At 44.7% G+C, this 18907-nt stretch overlaps 1 protein-coding gene across 2 annotated transcripts in view; it reads right to left on the bottom strand.

Annotated features, from left to right (window-relative positions):
- Positions 1–8833: 8833 nt before the first annotated feature.
- GALNT9 (polypeptide N-acetylgalactosaminyltransferase 9) overlaps positions 8834–18907 on the bottom strand; it is a 197562-nt gene continuing 187488 nt past the window's right edge. Inside the window, exons 7-8 of one of the 2 annotated variants that reach the window (XM_028710652.2) lie at positions 11753–11920; positions 8834–9809 (exon numbers count right to left, since the gene is read on the bottom strand). In XM_028710652.2, coding sequence (XP_028566485.1) covers positions 9663–9809; positions 11753–11920 — 315 coding nt within the window. In that variant the 3' untranslated portion in view covers positions 8834–9662. The remainder of the gene's footprint in view (positions 9810–11752; positions 11921–18907) is intronic. The other variant, XM_028710651.2, reaches the window with a different exon arrangement.

Here is an 18907-nt window from a genome sequence, read left to right as displayed (position 1 = left end):
ATTATTATTATTATTCTACTATCCCCAAATAGTCTAAAAAATGGATGCCTCAGATCTCTACTCTCAGCTGGAAATCTAATTTGAAACTATTTTGCCATCAACATTAGATGGAACTTTAATAAGGTGGAGTGAAACTGCTGGAGTTTTTCATCCCCAGAGGAAGACCCCATGCTTCTCTTTAAAATCCACCATATGCAGAATAAGCGTGTGTGCTCAGGTAATTAAATCCTCACGACACTTTTGCTCGGCACCAGACTGAATATTGGCTCCAGTGCGTCTGATTGCTGAGCCTCAGCAAAATGAGTTCTCAGAAAAATCAGATGGTTTGGCAAGTGCAGCAGAAAGGGGGGAGGCAGAATAGTTTGCTGGCTCACTGCAAAAATTGTTCAAGTGTTAGCAAATGAAGCTGTTCTCTGCGAGCAAATGTTTGAAGCTCAGCAGGAGATCAACCTCTGGGTGGACATGGAATATGCATTTTGAGATAAATGGGAATATCCTTACTTGGGTTGCCATGGAGGTCAAGGAAAAGGTTTTCCACTCATTAGCAGGAACTGGGGAGAGTGCTGTTGCGTCAGGTTCTGCTTGTGAGCTTCCCACAGGTTGGCCACTATGATCCAGAAGGGTTTTCCTTACACTCTTAAGGAGCAGGGGTTGTTCAAGATTGCCACTTGGGAACCTGAGAAACTTCCTGAAGCTCCTGGCTCAATGAATTGCTTTGAGAGGCCTTGGAAGCGCCATTTCCCAGGATGCTCAGCAGCAATACATTCTGGGTCCATCATCCTTTTCCACATTGTCTTTTGCCCTCGGCTGTACTTGAGGGACGGTTCCAACAGATTCTACATGAAAAACGCTTATGTTCCTGTGGAGATGGCAGTACCAAATTGGTGGCGCATGCCCTGCTGGTTTGCACTCTTTATAAAAACTTGAGGAATGAGGCTATCACCCCTCTTTTACAGTGGTACCTCTGGATGCGAACAGGATCCGTTCTGGAGTCCTGTTCGCATCCTGAGTAGAACATAACATGCGACTGCGCGTGAGCAGGTCACGTTTCACCACTTCCGCGCATGCGTGTGACATCATTTTGAGCGTCTGCGTCTGTGCGAGCGGCGAAACCCAGAAGTAACATGCTCTGTTACTTCTGGGTCACTGCAGAGCGCAATCCGAAAATGCTTAACCTGAAGCTACTTCAACCCAAGGTATGACTGTATTGTCCATTCCGGGTCGCCCAGCCACTGCCACAGTGTCCTTTCTCTTGGCAGATCAAGATGAGCAGGTGACAGCAAAGCTTGCAAGGTTTTTAGCTGGGGCAATCAGAATAAGATCCACTATTTGACTATTGATTCAAAACCCTAAAATGTATTTTATATAACTGACTTTTTATTTCTAGTCTTTGTATATCGTATTGTGGTTTTATTGCTATGGCCGATGGCTGACGCAAATAAAGATTCAGTCATTCATTCCACATTGTCTGTGTTGCCAACTCAGTAACAATTGACAACACAGATATGAGATTTGCCACCAAAATCTAGAAAATAACGGCAACTGCTATCTCTTTTTGACTTTTTGTTCTTAATGAAAAAGCCATTGCTAATCTCCCGTTTCCCTCCCGTGGTAGGTTTGCAAAAAAGCAAAAACACCATGTATAATTTCGATTGGACAAATGGATATAAAGAGAGTGAGATGAATTATAGTAAGAGAGAGCAAATGAAATCCAAGAGCTGTGACAGGCAGCTGGAAAGCAGGACTGATTTGGAGACGCGATGCCAGAAAGGGAATCATAAAACCCACCCATCCTTCGTTTTAGCATCAAGAAACATCTGCTGGCTTCTCACTCATTTCTCCAGAGAATCTACTCCTGAGGTGGGGAGGAAACAGTTCTCCCTTGATGTCTTGCAGAGATCGGATCAGAGAAGGGGAGGGGGAGAGGAAAGACTAGCCTCAGACTCAGTTTTGTTGAAGGGCAGTTTATGCAACTTCTGTTCGATACATCGGGTTGCCTCCAGTGCTCAGAGTCATCAAAATTAATGAGCATGACTAACTGGGGCTCTTTCATTCCAGCAGGTGGTCTCAGAGTAAAATCTAGCTGGCTACAACCCATTTATGTTAGGATTGCTGGAGTTAACCACTTTGCCAAAATTGAGGGAGGTGATGGTATTTAGAGCAGCTGGGTGTTTCTGATGAAAGAAAACTGTGCTGAATCCCAAAAATAAAGGTTGCCAATTTATTTCTTATTAGTTGGGCTGCCATTTTGCAAAAAAAAAAAAAAAAAAAAAAAGGTCACCAATTTTCTTTGTTTACAATCTGTCAAACCTATCAACACTTTTGCATATCAGATTTTATAGTCACCATCACAAGGATTTCTATGAACTTACATTTTTGAAAATTGGTTCCCAAACAAAATAAATCCATGACATTCCCTCCCCCAATGACACCTTTTTTTACATATTCTTACAAAGTCTCTGATGGCATGGTCTTTCATTTCATCCAGACAGAGAAGCTATGGCTACCACTTTAGGAACAAGTTCAAGATCCTGGTTTGTTCCAAACTTGTTAGCCACAATTCCTCACTTTGCAAGAAATTGGGAACACAGACTGCTTCTTGACTTGCTATTTTTAAGTGGAATTCAGCCGCATTATGGCAAGCTCGGTTGTGCAATTAAAGTTGGCTTGGAGTCCTTGAGCAACAAAGCTGCCCTCCTGCCCAAATCAGACTTTTTGTGATAAGGAAAGTGATGGATGTCATGGTGCTGTCAACGACTCCTGGCTGGTTGCCCAGGAAAGTATAAAGACAAGGAAAATTTTCTCACAGTCCTATTTTATTTCAGTCTATACTGGCTATAGAGGCTATAGAACCCAGCCTCTTGGATAATGGCGTTGTCCCGAGTGAATCTTCAACCCCCATCTCTCCCACTCCCTCATTCGTCATTCTCATCATCTCCTCTATGAGTGCTGCTACATGCCCTCTGTCGTCAAGCTCTTTGCTCTCCTACTTTTAAGGCTCACCGGGTTCTGGGAGATGGAAGGTCTGGGATGCTTTCTAATGACAACACGTCAGCCAGGTGTTGCTCTGGCTCTCCCATGATTTCCCAACTTTCCCCCTCATCTGCCTCTCAGCTGCAACCTCCCTCAAACCCCTGTTGTAAATCTATTCTGTCTTCCTCTTCCTCCTCCCTGGGACAGGATGGACAGTGGCGTTGCAAGGGGGCGGGGGGTGGTGCGTCCCAGGTGCCATGCATGGGGGGGAGTGACAAAAAGGCATCCTTTGGGGTGCTCATCCCCCCAGATGTGGCAGATCCTCCGTTCGCGGCTGCAGCCATGAGCAGAGGATCTTGCCACCATCCATACGGCGTTCGAGGGGTGCCGGTGGCAAACCGCTATGTACAACACATGTGCAGCGTCGCACACATGCGTTGTACATAGCGACACTGCACATGCGCCCTATGTAGCGATGCCACACATGCGTCATACGTAGCATCACAACATGTGGGCAGCCGGCAGTTTGCCTCAACCTGGATGTTGGTTAGCCTTCGTTCACCCCTGAGGATGGAGAGGCGGTCTCCACCATTCCTCCATAAACAGATTGTCTGAAAGCAATTGTGGACTAATGAGCTTGACCACATTGATTATGAATCTGCCACTGCTCTGACCGTTCCAGCCCTCTCCTGGTTCTGGAAGATGGGGTTGGGGAGGAGATTTTGTTGCAGCAGGAGGGGGAGACACCCATGTCTCTTCACCAACCTGACTCATCTCTGCCTCTTGGCCTCCTGCCTCCTGCTCACCAGCTTCATCTTCTGCCTCTGATTCCGGACTTCTTTCTGCCAGATCTCACTAAGCTTTTGACATCTCCTCTTTCCGTTTTTCTCCTTCTGACCCACTACCACTCCACAGGCTCTTAGCCTTCTTCCCTTGAGGGTTCCTCCAACCATTTCTCTTCATCCAACCCAGGGCTGGATTTAGGTTTGATGAGGCCCTAAGCTACTGAAGGTAATGGGGCCCCTTAAATGTCCAGCTGTCCTTTGTCAACAACAATTTGTCGCTGTTTTGTGTGTTGAATATATGCTATATGGTTATTTATGGACCTAATAGGTATCTAAAGCCATTTGCAATATGTATTTTATCAAAGTAATTGTTGAACTGAAATACAATTAAAAAGTATATTAATAGTGAAATACAATTAAAAAGAAGTATATTAATATTGAAATAATTATTAAGCTCTAACTGTATGTACGTTTTATTTTATTTGTTTTTTATCTTATATTTTGGAAATGTACACCCAGTTTTTTTCCTCCTTTAACTTTTTTTTTGCGGTCCCCAAGAGATTGGGGCCCTAAGCTATAGCTTGTTTAGCTTATATGTAAATCCAGCACTGGTCCAACCAGTCCCTGACATTGAATGACTTGGAATAGTTCCCTTTATATAATGGAATCTCTCCTCAGCCTTTGGAAAGAGTGGGAAAGGGGGAGCATAAGTTCTGAGGAAGTTTGAATTTGGATAGCATCAGATGGAGACTTAAGAACAGGAGACTGAAGTGCGAAAGCATCCTAGAGAGTTGTGATGTTCCTACCCTGCTACTTTGGGGACCTAGGAGCCTGGGTGTTGATGTTGGATGGGATGTGAAAAGAGGGCTTTGTTGGCAAAGCTCACTTGATGAGCCCCTATCTCTCAGTCTAGCCAATCTCACATGCGGATAACATTGAAGTGAGTGGAAAAACTCGGCATGCTGTCAAGTGGAATAAAGGTTGGCTATACGCTCAATAAATAGACCTTTGCTTCTACTGTGCTCTGCTCTCACATTAAGAAATAAAGGAATATTATGCAGATAACTTAAATCTCCTGTGCCTGGAACCTCACATCTCTTGTCAGGGGGGAAAGGACTGGTGCAAAGCAATATCAAATCAGTATCAAATTTAAAATCAGAAGCCCCACAGCAGGGGTGTGATTGTGTCATTATCCTGTCCCATCCCATGCTGTTTCAATCTGCAGCTGTCTTAAAGTACGTTACGCCCCATTCATAGAATCGTGGAATTGGAAGGGACTTCTAGGGTCATCTAATCCAACCCCCTGAAATGCAGGAATCACAGCTAAAGAACCCCCTACAGATGGCCATCCAAGTTCTGTCTAAAAAGCTCTGATGATGAAGAGTTCACCACCTTCTGAGGCTATCTTGTCAAACAGCTCTTGCCACCAGAAAGCTTTTCCTGAAGTTTAATCGGAACCTCTGTTATTGTCATTTGAATCCACTGGTTCATTTCCTACCCTGCAGAGCTGTAGGAAAGATGCTTCAGATCTTTGAAGATGGCTATCACATCACCTCTTCTCCAGGCTAAGCGTAGCCGACTCCCTCAACCATGCCTCAAAAGGCTTGATTTCCAGACCCTTTATTATCTTGGTGCTTTCTGAAGGATAACTCTGGGCAGCGACAGTTGGGTCTGGTGAGACAGAAGGCAAGGAGAAGCCAACAATGAAGTCAGAAGCAATGAGAGGCAGAGGCAATGAATATTACTTTTCTCCTCATCCTCCACCCCACTGCTGAGTTCTACAACGGCAACACAGAGAGGAGGAAGGAGGAGGAAGCTGACAAGCCAATGCCAGCCCCTGGACTGACAATAAATAGGAAGGCAGGCAGGTGAGGTCCAGATGAGGTTTGTGGAGCAGTGCTCCAGTGGACCAGCCTCTGCTGATGCTGGGAAAATCCTCAGAAAACCCACACAAGACAGTCACCCCGCAACACCTCGAACCCACCCCAGTCATAAAATAATTCTAGAGTACTTATGGGATATAAGGGCCCCTGACAGTTAAGTCCAGTCACAGATGACTCTGGGGTTGCAGTGCTCACCTTGCTTTCACTGGTGCCTCTTGCCCCCCCCCAAGTCATTATATGTCTCCCTGCTCTTCCTAAGCCTCTCTGTTTATCTCTCCCCGCACCATATATAGTTTTTGTTCAGATTACCGGTCATATATTATCAGTTTCTTTTCTCTCTGGAGTCCCCCTATGTTATTTGGGTGATCCTGCTACCAAAGGTAAAATAACAGTGCCTCTGGCCCCCACATTATTCTGGGCCATAGGAAAGTGCCTTATACTGTGTCATATCCATCTACCTCAGTATTGTTTACACAGACCGGCAACAGCTCTCTCCAGGGTTTCAGCCAGGGGACACTCCCAACTTTACTTGGAGATGCTGGCATTTGAGATTTCTGCATGCAAGGCGTGTGCTGTACCGCTGAGCTAGGCCCTTCTGCCTCGTCCTCCAACTGTTCCACACAACAAACGCCATATATCACTTATTGTCCTTTGAGCATAATTCTTTGATAATCCCACCTCACTGACAAGGAGAGCCCTCTTCCCCCCAGGACTTTCAGGGACTCTATTGTGGAAGATTCTAAAACCACACAGAGAAAGGCCTGAATCGCAGTGGTAGAGCACTTGCACCCAAAAGGCAGCAACAGAGCATGTTTTGATCATTCCCGGGGTCGGTTTGTGTATGTGCCCACCTGCCCCTGGGGTGAGGTGAGGGTGAAGGACAAATGGAGCCCACTGTGCCTGATCACTGCTTACCCCCCCCAAAAAATGCGCCCAGGGCAATGTGCCTGTCAGCCGACTCCCACCATGTTATGCACCTGCAGGAAGGTCCCAGTTTTAGTCCTCAGCATCTCCAGGTAGGATGGTAAATATCTCCAGTGTAAAACCCCTGGGGTGCTACTGCCAGTCACTGTAGACAATATTGAGCGGTGTGGACCAATTTGGAGAGCCTTGGTAGAAGGAAATTTCTCATGTTCCGTAATTTTGGCATACTACCGATGCACTCCAACATTACCTTGGGGGGCAGGGGCGGAATGGGCTTCTATGAACCACTACTAGATCATACAAAGGTGTGTACCTGGAAAGGAACCAATCAACAATCACTAAACCATGAATGCAGAGCTCACGGTCCTCCAGACCTCGTTGGACTCCAGCTCCCATCATCTATGACAACTGGACAGGCTGGCTGGGGATGATGGGAATTGGAGTCCAACAACATCTGAAGGCATCACAGTCTCTGGTCACAACATCCCTGGTTTAGATATTGGACTGTTAAGACAATAAGTGTGTGTGTGTGTGTTCTAAGTGTGGTGTTGTGGCTAGAGTTGGACTTGGGAGACTTGAGGTCAAATAACTCAGCTGTAAAGCTCATCGCATGGCTTGGGGCTCGCTGCTCTTTTTCAGCCTAAATTACCTTATGGTATAGTTCTGACGATAAAACAGAGTTTGTTGACTAACAGGTCACCTTCGTTTTCTCTGCTGCCCTGTTGGTACTAAATAAAGAGAAATACATTCTATTTTTAAAAATTAAGGGGGGGGGAGAGAGAGGAAAGATTCAGAGCAGGTTCCCTAGCTGTGATGTGAACCTAAATTGCTTTCAGAGCTGTGGTTTGAACGAGAACAGTCTTTGTCCGCAAACTGAATGCTGGCTCAGCTATCAGCCTCACCTTCCCAACATGGTAAGATTGTCCATTTTAAGCTTATTTTGATAAGGCTACACATCAGGGGTCAGCAAACTTTTTCAACTTTTTCAGCAGCAAACTGTCCCTCAGAACTTGTGGGGGGCCGGACTATATTTTGAAGAAAAAAATATATGAACGAATTCCTATGCCCCACAAATAACCCAGAGATGCATTTTAAATAAAAGCACACATTCTACTCATGAAAAACACCAGGCAGGCCCCACAAATAACCCAGAGATGCATTTTAAATCAAAGGACACATGTAAAAACACGCTGATTCCCGGACCGTCCACGGGCTGGATTTAGAAGGTGAGTGGGCCGGATCTGGCCCCCAGGCCTTAATTTGCCTACCCATGCTACACATAGCCTTATAAAGTTTCCCACTTTGAACACCCATCTTTTCCTGGCTCTGGGGATGAGAGCACCTGTGGCAAAAATGCAACGTATTGGTGGGTCCTCTCCCTCTTTTGATGCCTGCCCTGCCCTTCGTTTTAAAGTGTCTTCTAACACCGCACAATACCTTTTTGGATCCCCACCCAAAAGCCCTGGAAGTTGATTTATTCTGAAGCATTGTGAGAGGAGGAAACGGAAAGATGGTTTCTACTACCAAACATGGCACCAGTCTCTTGTACCATACTCTACAATGACGTAGGTTGCATTCACACTATAAAATGCCATTTTAACCGTTACAGAGGATCCTGGGAGCTGTAGTTTGTTAAGAGTGCTGTTCTCACAGAGCTACAGTTCCCAGCACCCTTAACAATCCAAGGATTGTCTGTGAGTATTGTTTGTTCGTTATATAATATCAGTGTGGTTTCCAGCAATTATATAGAAAACCATACAGTTAAAAATATAAAGGAGTTAAAAATAGAAATCAGCCAACTATTATGAGAAAAGGCATTCTTAATTATTAAACAAAGTGGTATAATAGTGTTTTAAATATATAGTGTGTGTGTGACCTTCATATTCAGGACTGTGGGAACGAAAGGGGGATGGCAAACAGAAGCTGCTCACTGGGGGGGGGGGAGCAGTAAAATAAAAATGGCGCCCAAGGCAGACATTTGGGGTGGGGCCTCACAGAGCACTGGCAGCTATTGCAGTATGCAGTGGGCCTGGCCTTTGCCCTATTCAATACAAAAAATGCAGGTGTTTAAAAAGCACAAATACACAAATATGCTCTTGAGATTGGTGGATTCCCCCCCCTCCCAAATTTGCTTCCGGATGAATGGACCAGCCCCACTGTTCTAAAAATGCCCCATCTGTTCCCACTCCCCCCCCCCCGAATAATTAAGAACAATTAAACTGAGACTCCAAGGCAAACACTCTGGAAACATTAGATTTTCTTTTCTTTTCTTTCTTTTGCAGTGTAATTTATTTACAGAGTATTTTGCCGCCGCCGTCGATGTTATTGTTCAGAATAGTTACTCAGACATGCTGAAGAGGTGGGATTTCCCCAGTCCGCTTGGATAGGAAGTACAGTAGAAAAGGCACACGGTTCTGTTCACCATAAGAGTTGTGCATCAGTCAGCAACTTAAAGCTAACAGATCCTTCTGCCGTGGGACCTTCTTCAGTGAGGCACGAGACTGATCTGTCCTGCAAACCTGACCCAAATATGGCTGCCCTCCTGTTTCCTCCCAGAAAGTGGACGCAAAGTCTGGCTTATGTGGTTCCTCTCTGACTGAGTTCCAAAAAAGCAGAAAGCTTGCACAAGTCTTTCTGGGACATCCATTGTTATGAGGATAGGCTCAGCTCTCACCAAGGTGGTAAACCTTTGCTAGGACTATGAAGCTTCAGACTCATGTGATTGAAAGTTCCTCCTTAGGAACTTAGTGAACTTAGAAAAGAGCATATCAAAGAGACGAGTTTTTCCCTGACGTGCTGGTTTTCTATATGCAGGGGTTTCTTTTCCTTAATGGAGAGGTGATTGTATCATGTGCGCCTACAAGCCCTAGTCTGAAATGATACGGTCTAGGTACAGGGGTATCGCTTCCGTGGCCTTAGGTGGGATGCCAGTCTCCATCTTTCCTTTCTTTAAAAAAATAAAAGAACAGCACTAAACCTTCTCCTTCAATGAGCTGTCTTCTCATCACAATAGTCCTCTTTAACCTGACTCTCTTGGAGGGGCGCCCACGTACTGGTCAAAGGACTCCAGAAGAGTAAGCATCTTCCCAGCTCTGAATCAATGCCGGCCATGCTTGATCCAGTTTCTGATCATCCATTTCTGCCCCGAGCATCTTTGTACGACTAATCGGAGCCCAAAGTTGGCATCCTTGGACATCTCTACTTCTAGACACCGGCCAGTGTCTCGGCTGATGATTGGGCCGTTCTGTAGGGGTGAAAGAAACGAATACACAATAAGACACAAACCAGAAAATATAATCAATAATCAATAACAACAACAACAACAACAACAACGATTTATTATTTGTACCCTGCCCATCTGGCTGGGTTTTCCCAGCCACTCTGGGCGGCTTCCAACAGAATATTAAAATACAATAGTCTATTAAACATTAAAAGCTTCTCTAATCAAGAAGGAATGGGACTCTGAATGAATATTTTGAAAGGCAAGGTTCAAGGGTAAAAATCTGGCTGTGTTTAGAATGATCTCGTGAACGGAAAGGAAAATGTAAATACATATATATACATATTAAGATAAGAATAATAATGAAATAAAGATAGGCATATCAAGTATGAAAGGGAGGGCTGTGAGATAGGTGGAAGTCAATTATTTATCACCTATGATTTATGTAAAAAAGGTGTTAATGGTTTTCCTAAAGTATTTTTTCTTTAACCATTCTTCTATTTTCTATTTCTTTTCTACTTTCTCTCTTCACTTTCATTATTTTTTCTTTTCTTTCTTTCTTTCTTTCTTTCTTTCTTTCTTTCTTTCTTTCTTTCTTTCTTTCTTCATCTTTTCTTTTATACTTTGCTTTGTTATTGTATTTTTATGTATTGTTATTGTATTTTTACGTATGCTTTGTTTCAATGTAGTTACTTTGCAATAATAAACAAACAAACAAACAAATAAACAAACAAATACTGAAAACCGATATATGGTGGACTTGGGGAAACAGATCAAGGCCTTAGAGAAATGGCAGAGGGTTAGGGAAATAATTCATAATGAATTGAAAAAAAAAATGTTTAAAAGTACTTCTCAAAAAAAACCCCAAAACAAAACAGAATCCTTTTTGTTGGGGATAATTCAGACAGAAATTCCCAGGTGTCAAAAAAGGTTATTTATGTATGCCACTACTGCAACCTGTGTTTTGTTAGCCCAAAAATGGAAAACGAGTGAAATCTCAACTAAAGAAGAATGGCAACTTAAGCCGATGGAATATGCGCAGGTTGCAGACTTAACATATAGAATAAGAGAACAAGAAGAAAATATGTAAACATAATGGAATACTGAATGGTTTAGTTTATATAAAATATGCAGGGATTTATGTTATGCAAAATGAACCATGGAAAGAGAGGAAGGGAAGTCATTAATATTTTAAGGTTGTTTAAATGGACATTCTAAAATGTAAAACAGAAGATTTTATAAAAATGATGGGGGGGGGAGAGAAATGGCAAAGGAGAAAAATTAAAAGCATTGGAGGATACAATCTACCCTTAAATCCATTGAACAACTTGCTGGAATATGTTTACAAGTCTGCTATTAGATATCTATTTAATTTGATTTCAAGCCTGTCAATATCAGCTAGGAATCAAAGAGCCCTGATGAATCAAGTCCATCTAGTTCATCCACATGTTTACACAGTAGCCAACTCAGTTGCCAGATGAGCAGGGTATAAATAATAATGTATTATTATTATTATTATTAGCCTGAAAATAAGACCTGAGCGCAACAGCAATGCTCCCTCCCAGTTTGTAATTCTCAGCAGTTGTGCAACCATGAAAGCCCAAAGTCTTCACTCACAAGTGAATTTTTTTGACTGAATTCAAAAGAAAGGCTGCCTTTGGCAACAAAACAAAACATAAACTTTTTCAGAACATGGGCGCTGGATTTAGGGTGGTGTGGGCGGTTCTGCTGCACAGGCCACTGAGCTGAGGGGGCGCAAAATTGAGAAGACCCATTTGGCAGCGCCAACTCTTCGCCTCACACAGGATGCCATATTACAAAAGATTGCTGAAATCTGATGAGGGCAAGTGACAAACCTGGGGAAAGGGAGATGGAAGAGACTACTGAGAATCCTGAACACAAACACAAAACACTGTAAAATTTTGCGACAGGCCCCGCTTGCCTGCCTGCACAGCTGGCTACGATACCTGTGTAAAATCCCACAGCCTCTGTGCCGGCCTCAAGGTGTCTTCACATTTCTTCAGAGTGGGGGTCCTTCCTTTCCCATCGTCAACGAGACATTTGGAGTCAGGCAGAAATGCAGTAGATCCCAGAGGGCCCAGCTGCAGAAGTCCTTCAGAGCTGTAACGAACAAGCTGGAACCAAATTAAAACAGAGAAGGCTGCAGTCAAGTATGCCATGAGGCATTTCTGAAAAGGCAAGCCGTGCTAAAGGTCAAGCTTGCCTTGCAATTGAGACTCTTTGCATTAGTATAAAGCTTTCCCTTAACCCCCAGACGTGTGAGTAGACAGAGAGAGTTGTTTTTCTCCCTCTCTCTTTAACGCTTGCTGTCTAGGACATCCTGCAAAACTGACTGTTGGAAGAGTCAGGAAAGGGAAAAGAAAGGAAGCATGTGGTTAAGCTATGGAATTGGTACCCACAAAAGGTTTAGGTAAATTCATGGATGATAAGACTCTCGATGGCTAGGTACAAGCCGTGTTGGCTATGCTCTCCCTCTACTTTTAGAGGCTGGGAATGCACTGGGGAAACAGGATTAAACCCTCCACTCAATAGGAGCCAACCGCAAGGGGCCATGGGTGCCTGGGCACCCACAATAATATAATTGTGGGGGCTGGGACCCACAAAGCCCATGAGAAAAGCTGGCAGGTGTCAGTGGCGCTGCCTGCAAGAGAGAAACAGTTCAGCTCTGCCCTCTGCAGCCAGACAGAAAGGCAGCCTTTTCCAGTGTGTGTGTGTGTGCGCTTCAGATGCAGAGGCAGGCACCCACAATCCTGAGAGCGAGATAGCACCCCTGTCCCACTCACCAACTGGATAGCAGAGAGTTCAATCTTGTTGACTGCAGGACTCTCCTTTGTATCCACCAGCAGACGATGGCCTGACCCAAGGTGGGTCACAACAGGAACACTACCAACTTGCACATATATGGTAAAACATTAAGAAATGGGTCCCCCAATCTTGTTATCGTTATTGTTATGGTTCAACTACGAAATTGACTGTGTGAAATTTGGGCTATGATTCCGGCAAAGACCTTTAATGGAATGATAAAAAGAATTTACAATGGGAGCTATGGTGTTGTTGTTTTTTACGGAGACATCAGCTTGCTAGCAGCTGGAATAAGATTACAGGAGGGAACTTTGGTTATCTGCCCAGTGTTAATGGTGAAAGACAACATCTCCCTCGATCTTGGCTGTGACTCACTAAGAGATGTCTTTGTGCAGAAAGTGAAAGTAGATGAGAACGTTGGATTACAACAGGACAATATTTCACACAGAACTACAAAGGATTAACCCGCTTGTTAAATGAACTCAGAGGCTGTTAAAAATAAATGAAGGATCAACATTGGAAATGTTTATCGGGACTACCTGAACTAATTAAGGAATGCAGAAACAATATTAGATCAGCACTCCCTGAACTTCAGAGCATGGGAAGTCACCCAAAGATACATAATTCGGCATGATTATTCGGCTGTTTTGTTGTATTATAATTGTTGTTGTTTATTTGTTTAGTCGGGTCCAACTCTTTGTGACCCCATGGACCAGAGCACGCCAGGCACTCCTGTCTTCCACTACCTCCCGCAGTTTGGTCAAACTCATGCTGGTAGCTTCTAGAACACTGTCCAACCATCTCGTCCTCTGTTGTCCCCTTCTCCTTGTGCCCTCCATCTTTCCCAACATCAGGGTCTTTCCCAGGGAGTCTTCCCTTCTCATGAGGTAGCCGAAGTATTGGAACCTCAGCTTTAGGATCTGTCCTTCCAGTGAGCACTCAGGGCTGATTTCCTTAAGAATGGATAGGTTTGATCTTCTTGCAGTCCATGGGACTCTCCAGAGTCTCCTCCAGCACCATAATTAAAAATGTATTATAATTAGGAATGATTAAATGTGGTTTTTATTGGATCGTTAAAGTGGAAAAATTAATAAATATCATGAAAAGAAAAGAAAAGAAAAGAAAAGAAAAGAGATGGGTCCCCCAAACACATGTTTGGGCTAAAAGTGAATCCTGGGTCTGATAAGGTTGAAGACTACCCTGACTGGCAGTGACGCTCATGTTTCAGACCTCTCTGACCCTTCTGCATGCAGAGCAGATGCTCGACCTCTTCCCCACCCAGGGGCGTCTTACCCATAGAGGCTAGTGGCGCAGGGCACCAGGGCGCCAAGTTCTGGAGGGCACCAGGGAAGAGGTGGAGTCTGGACGCGACACCTAAGGCATGAGCTCACCACCCTCACCCACCTCTGCCATGCCATGCTGAAGCAGCGCCGCACCCGGAGCCTCTGTCTGCCATAGCCACTGTGGCATGAAGCAGCCAGCTGAGCCGGGAGGCGCCACGTCCAGCCTCTGCCCGTCTCCTCCAGCCCTGTCAGCAGTGCCATCCTCCCTAAAAAAACTCTGGGAAACGGGGGAGGGGGGCACTGGAGGGAGCTTTGCACCACGGCACCGGATATGCTTAAGACGGCCCTGTCCTCCCCATCTTTCCGCGATGGCTTTCTGAAATGCTACAGTGGGGGATTCTGCATTCATTTTAACATGGAGCGAAAACAGCCCTGCCTATAAATATGCAGAGGTCCCATAAATGGCATCTGTTACTTTAGGGCTCTTTGAAAAGAAAAGAACGGAAGAAAAGGGGGGAGGGGGAGGGGAGGGAAAGAAAGTTCATGCCTACTGCTGCTTGCAAGCAGTAATGGCTTAACACAACCAGCACATAATATGCTAATCTTTCCTGTAGGAGTAGAATGCCCTTTGGAATTCACTCTTTGTTCTCCTTTTTTAAATGACTAGATTGCATGTCGGAAGCTGTTCTTAATAAAGAAGCCATCTGCGGAGCAAATGCAAGGCACCAGGAGGGAAGGAAATTGAATGTGCTGGGGGGATGCAAGAATTTTCCCCCTTAATGTACTGATTGTAGTGGGGTCTTACTGGGGGGTTGGCAGGGTTGTGGTATATCATGAAGGCAGCATTTCTCAAAACCGCTGGAACTTCCCCTAAGAGTGTTTATAAACCCCACCAAGCCTGGAGCTCTGGGTTTTCTAGTTCTGTTTCCAAAGGGGAACTGATGCAATACGCTACCCATGCTGTTATTTCTTATTCTTGTTAGGAAGATAGGTAGCTGCCTTCTACAGAGTCAAACCAGGGGTCCATGCCGCAAAATATTGTTTACACGCCATCACATCCTCCGGGCAGTGAGAGATTCCAGGGGTTCCAGGAACTTACTCAGGGTTTGGTTTCCTTGGAAACGGAGGTCAGCGGAGACTGTGGTGTCTTTAGCATATGTGGCTTTATTTACACATGTACAGGTGAAACTCGAAAAATTAGAATATTGTGGAAAAGTTCATTTATTTCAGTAATTCAACTTAAGAGGTGAAACTAATATATGAGATAGACTCATGACATGCAAAGCGAGATACGTCAAGCCTTTATTTGTTATAATTGTGATGATCAATTAAACAATCGGAGCATGGGATGGAGGAGCTCACAGCATTAGCATGTCTGCAGAGCTGGATTCTCTGTTAAGTTACCAGAGGAGCCCCAAAGTCCAGTGCAGTACAGTGAAACCTTGGTTCCCGAACATAATCAATTCCAGGAGTTGGTTTGACTCCTGAAACCGTTCGAAAACCAAGGCACAGCTTCCGATTGGCTGCAGAGCTTCCTGAACTCAAACGAAAGCCGCACCGGACATTCGGGTTCCCAAAAATGTTCACAAACTAGAAAACATACTTTGGGGTTTGCAGCATTCAAGAGCCGATTTGTTCAACAACTAAGCCATTTGAGAACCAAGGTACCACTGTGTAAGCAACTCTCTGCATCTCAGCCACTATTTGGCCTATTGTTCTCCATCACTTAGCTGCAGCTATTGCAACCTAGCCCATTGTTTGAGATAAGGATGAGAGCACTTCAGTGGCCAGCTAAGCTCATTGTCTTATAAAGAAACTTGTCTGACCAGTTCAGCAACCTCCTCTACTGGATTCTAACCCTCACTGGATACAGAATCACAGGCCAGGAATGGATCCAAGGACATCATCCAGACTGACTCCACCTGCCTCCCCAAACCCTTCTTAACACTATTATCTACACAGGCTGACAATAGTTCTCCAGGTTTTGAGGACAGGATTATTTTCCAGCTCTTTTTGGAGATTCCAGTGATTGAGCCCAAGACCTGGTGCATACTCTATCACTGAGCTGTTCCCTCCCCTGTTGTACAGAGCATTCACACTTGCCACTAGTGCTGTGCTGAATTTTTTTTGTTTGTTTTTTCTCCCCACCCCCCTCTCTTCTAGTCATGAGAAAAGAAATTGGATTTGAAAATTACTGAAAAGGTAGAAAAATTCAGTGAAATTCTTGTGTCTGGGATGCAGGGTTTTCTGCTTTTGTTTTTCGTTTAACATGAAAAACCCATTACATCCTTGGCTGGGCTGTCCTATAAGTATGAGAAGTCAGGAAGGCTGTCCAATGTGCTCCTAAGAACTGGTCATTATTATTGTTGTTATTGTTATTTAGAGCCAAGACTTAATTTTCACAAAATCAGTGCAGAAAGGGTTTTTGTTTTTTAAGGAAGGACTTCCCTTAAAAACAAAATTAGTCAGCCTGATCCTACCAATCTCAGACACTTGGAAGCCCACCACCCTATCTTCTCACACTTCAGTTAAATCAAAGGGAAAGATATCTTGAGGTTAATAATGGAATGGGACTTTTTCAAATCAGGAAACATGGCCGGCTGGGGATCTGCTGTCCCTCCGGATGATGAAGGGCTCTAACTCTCATCAGCCCCAACCAACACTGTGAATGGTCAGAGATGATGGGATCTGTAGTCCCACAGAACCTGTAGGGCCACAGGTCCCCCATCCTAGACAAAGGTTTTCCCTCTGAGAACTATCTTGACCACGCAGCAGAGGTGTTCTTTACCATTAGGGTTTAATAATAATAATAATTTGCAAAGCATATTTAGCAAGAAATGATGAACCCCCACCATGAAGATGTGGTGCTTTTTATTATTAATTTATCTCAGCGGAACATTTTGCAGATAGCAAAGGGCTGGGATCATTCTTATGTAGCCGAGTTAATTAACGTTCACAAAGCCGAAAAAGCTTCCCTCATTTCGCCACAATTTGCAAAATTAATTTGGTGTGAGGGCTGCAGCTGCACCAGCCTCTCTCAAGGATGCTCAGGCAGAGAGTGTGAAGAGGTCTGACAGCTAGCAGCCGACGATGTTAAGCAGACACGCAAATAATCATCACCGTCGTAATAATAATTTTATTATTTATACCCCGCCCATCTGGCTGGGTTTCCCCAGCCACTTACAGGATATATCAAACGTAATAAAGCATCAAACATTAAAAACCCATCTCTCATCCTTCAAGCACAGACGCGGTCCCACCTGGCACTGAAACATTTCTCACACCAACCTGAAGCTGGTTTGAAAGTGCTAAGCAAACCTCCGCCTGCCTGCATTCAATCAATAGGTGGTTTGCCATGCTCTGTACATGCGCAGCAGCCTCAGGAACTCCAGGAGCTGGAAACCAGCAGCCAGGGGACAAAACCAAGAATCAGGACCAGGATGACCCAGAAGCCAACCTGGGTGGGAAGAGGCAGTTCACAGCCTGAAGGTACTTCACTGAGACGCTGCCATGTGCAATTCAGTGGCTCACCAGAGGGGACAGTGCCCACAGATCTCAACACCTCCTGAAGGCGTCAGCTGCTATCGTGAAATTTAGCACCCTTGGATTCAGCTGACAGTCCCATTTCCAGACTATCCTAATTAACCAGGTGTGTCAGGAGTGCGTGCAGGAGCCAGGCCTTGTGACCACCAGGGCTTTGCAGGACTGGGGCCTTCCTAAGTTTGTTCTGAAGAGGCAAGGCGCAGCCACACAGGTGAGGCTGATTGGTAACCCACAGCACCTGGTGGCAAGAGCTGGGAAGGGATATAAGGTGAGCATTTCCCTTCAGCTCATTGCCACAGCAACATGCTTCCTGCCTTGGGCTTCTTGTTTCCTGATCCTTGGACCCTTGTTTTCGTGACTCCCTGCTTCCTGACCCTTGGACCCTTGGCTTCTTGACCCCCAGCTCTCTGACTCTTGGACTCTTGGTTTCCTGACTCCTGGCTTCTGGACTCTCATTCCTGCTCCCACCCTGCCATCTTGCCCCCTGTCCCGACATCCTCAGCTGGGACTTCGATTGCCCATGACCGAACCATGACAAGGTGTCTTGGCTCACATGTGTACAATATTTCATCCAGCTTTTCTGGTATGGAGGGCGGGGGGGGGGGGAGAGAAAATCAAAGCCCAGAGGGACATTCTCTGGAAGATAAACTGCAAGGAAGAGTGTTGGACTAAGATAATTCTTGGAGTTTCCTTCCAACTTTATAATTCTATGATTCTAAGACAAGATGCTTTGAGGGTGGTTGTTGCTGTTATTGCCAATTTGCCTCCAGGCCGGGTTCAATGTCATTTTGTTAATTCCCAATGGGTTGTGGTTAACTAAGATGTGCTTGGAGTAGATCCATTACAACAAATAGGCTTAAGTTTATCATGCCCACTAATTTCAAGGGTCTACTCTGAGCAGGGCTAATATTGGATGCGGCCCAAAGTACCACCTGATTCCTTAGGCTCCACCTCAGTTGCTGAAAACTTCCAATGGGAAACTTGGTGGTTGCCCACATCCTTGGGGTTCAATCATCCTTTACCATGGACTGAGTTTTTAATGAGGAACTCTCTGCCCTGCGGAACTCCCTGCCAATAGAACTTGATACCCCCCTTTTTTTTAAAAAAAAAACACCCTGAACAGTTCAGACAGGACCTTGGAATGTGACACCCCCCCTTTTTAACCAGCCTGTCTTTATTGATGTTGGTATTGTTGTTGGAGGATTCTCTCTCTCTCTCTCTCTCTCTCTCTCTCTCTCTCTCTGTGTGTGTGTGTGTGTGTATGCATTGCAGATTGTACATATTTCAATAAAACTAGCACATCAATAAATAGTTTTATGACTTGGTGGGTGCCAGAATTCCAATCCCTATAATCCTAACAAGTGTTAAAATATAAGACAGGCTAGTTTCCTCCTGAAGTGATCTTAGGGCAGAGCTGTGTGTGACGGGAGAGAAAGGGGGAGAAAGCAGGTTGGAAAGGCAAAGAAAAAAGGA

This window comes from Podarcis muralis, chromosome 16 (genome assembly GCF_964188315.1).
Source record: "Podarcis muralis chromosome 16, rPodMur119.hap1.1, whole genome shotgun sequence".
Classification (NCBI taxonomy): domain Eukaryota; kingdom Metazoa; phylum Chordata; class Lepidosauria; order Squamata; family Lacertidae; genus Podarcis; species Podarcis muralis.
This window is presented reverse-complemented; position numbering and strand designations above follow the sequence as displayed.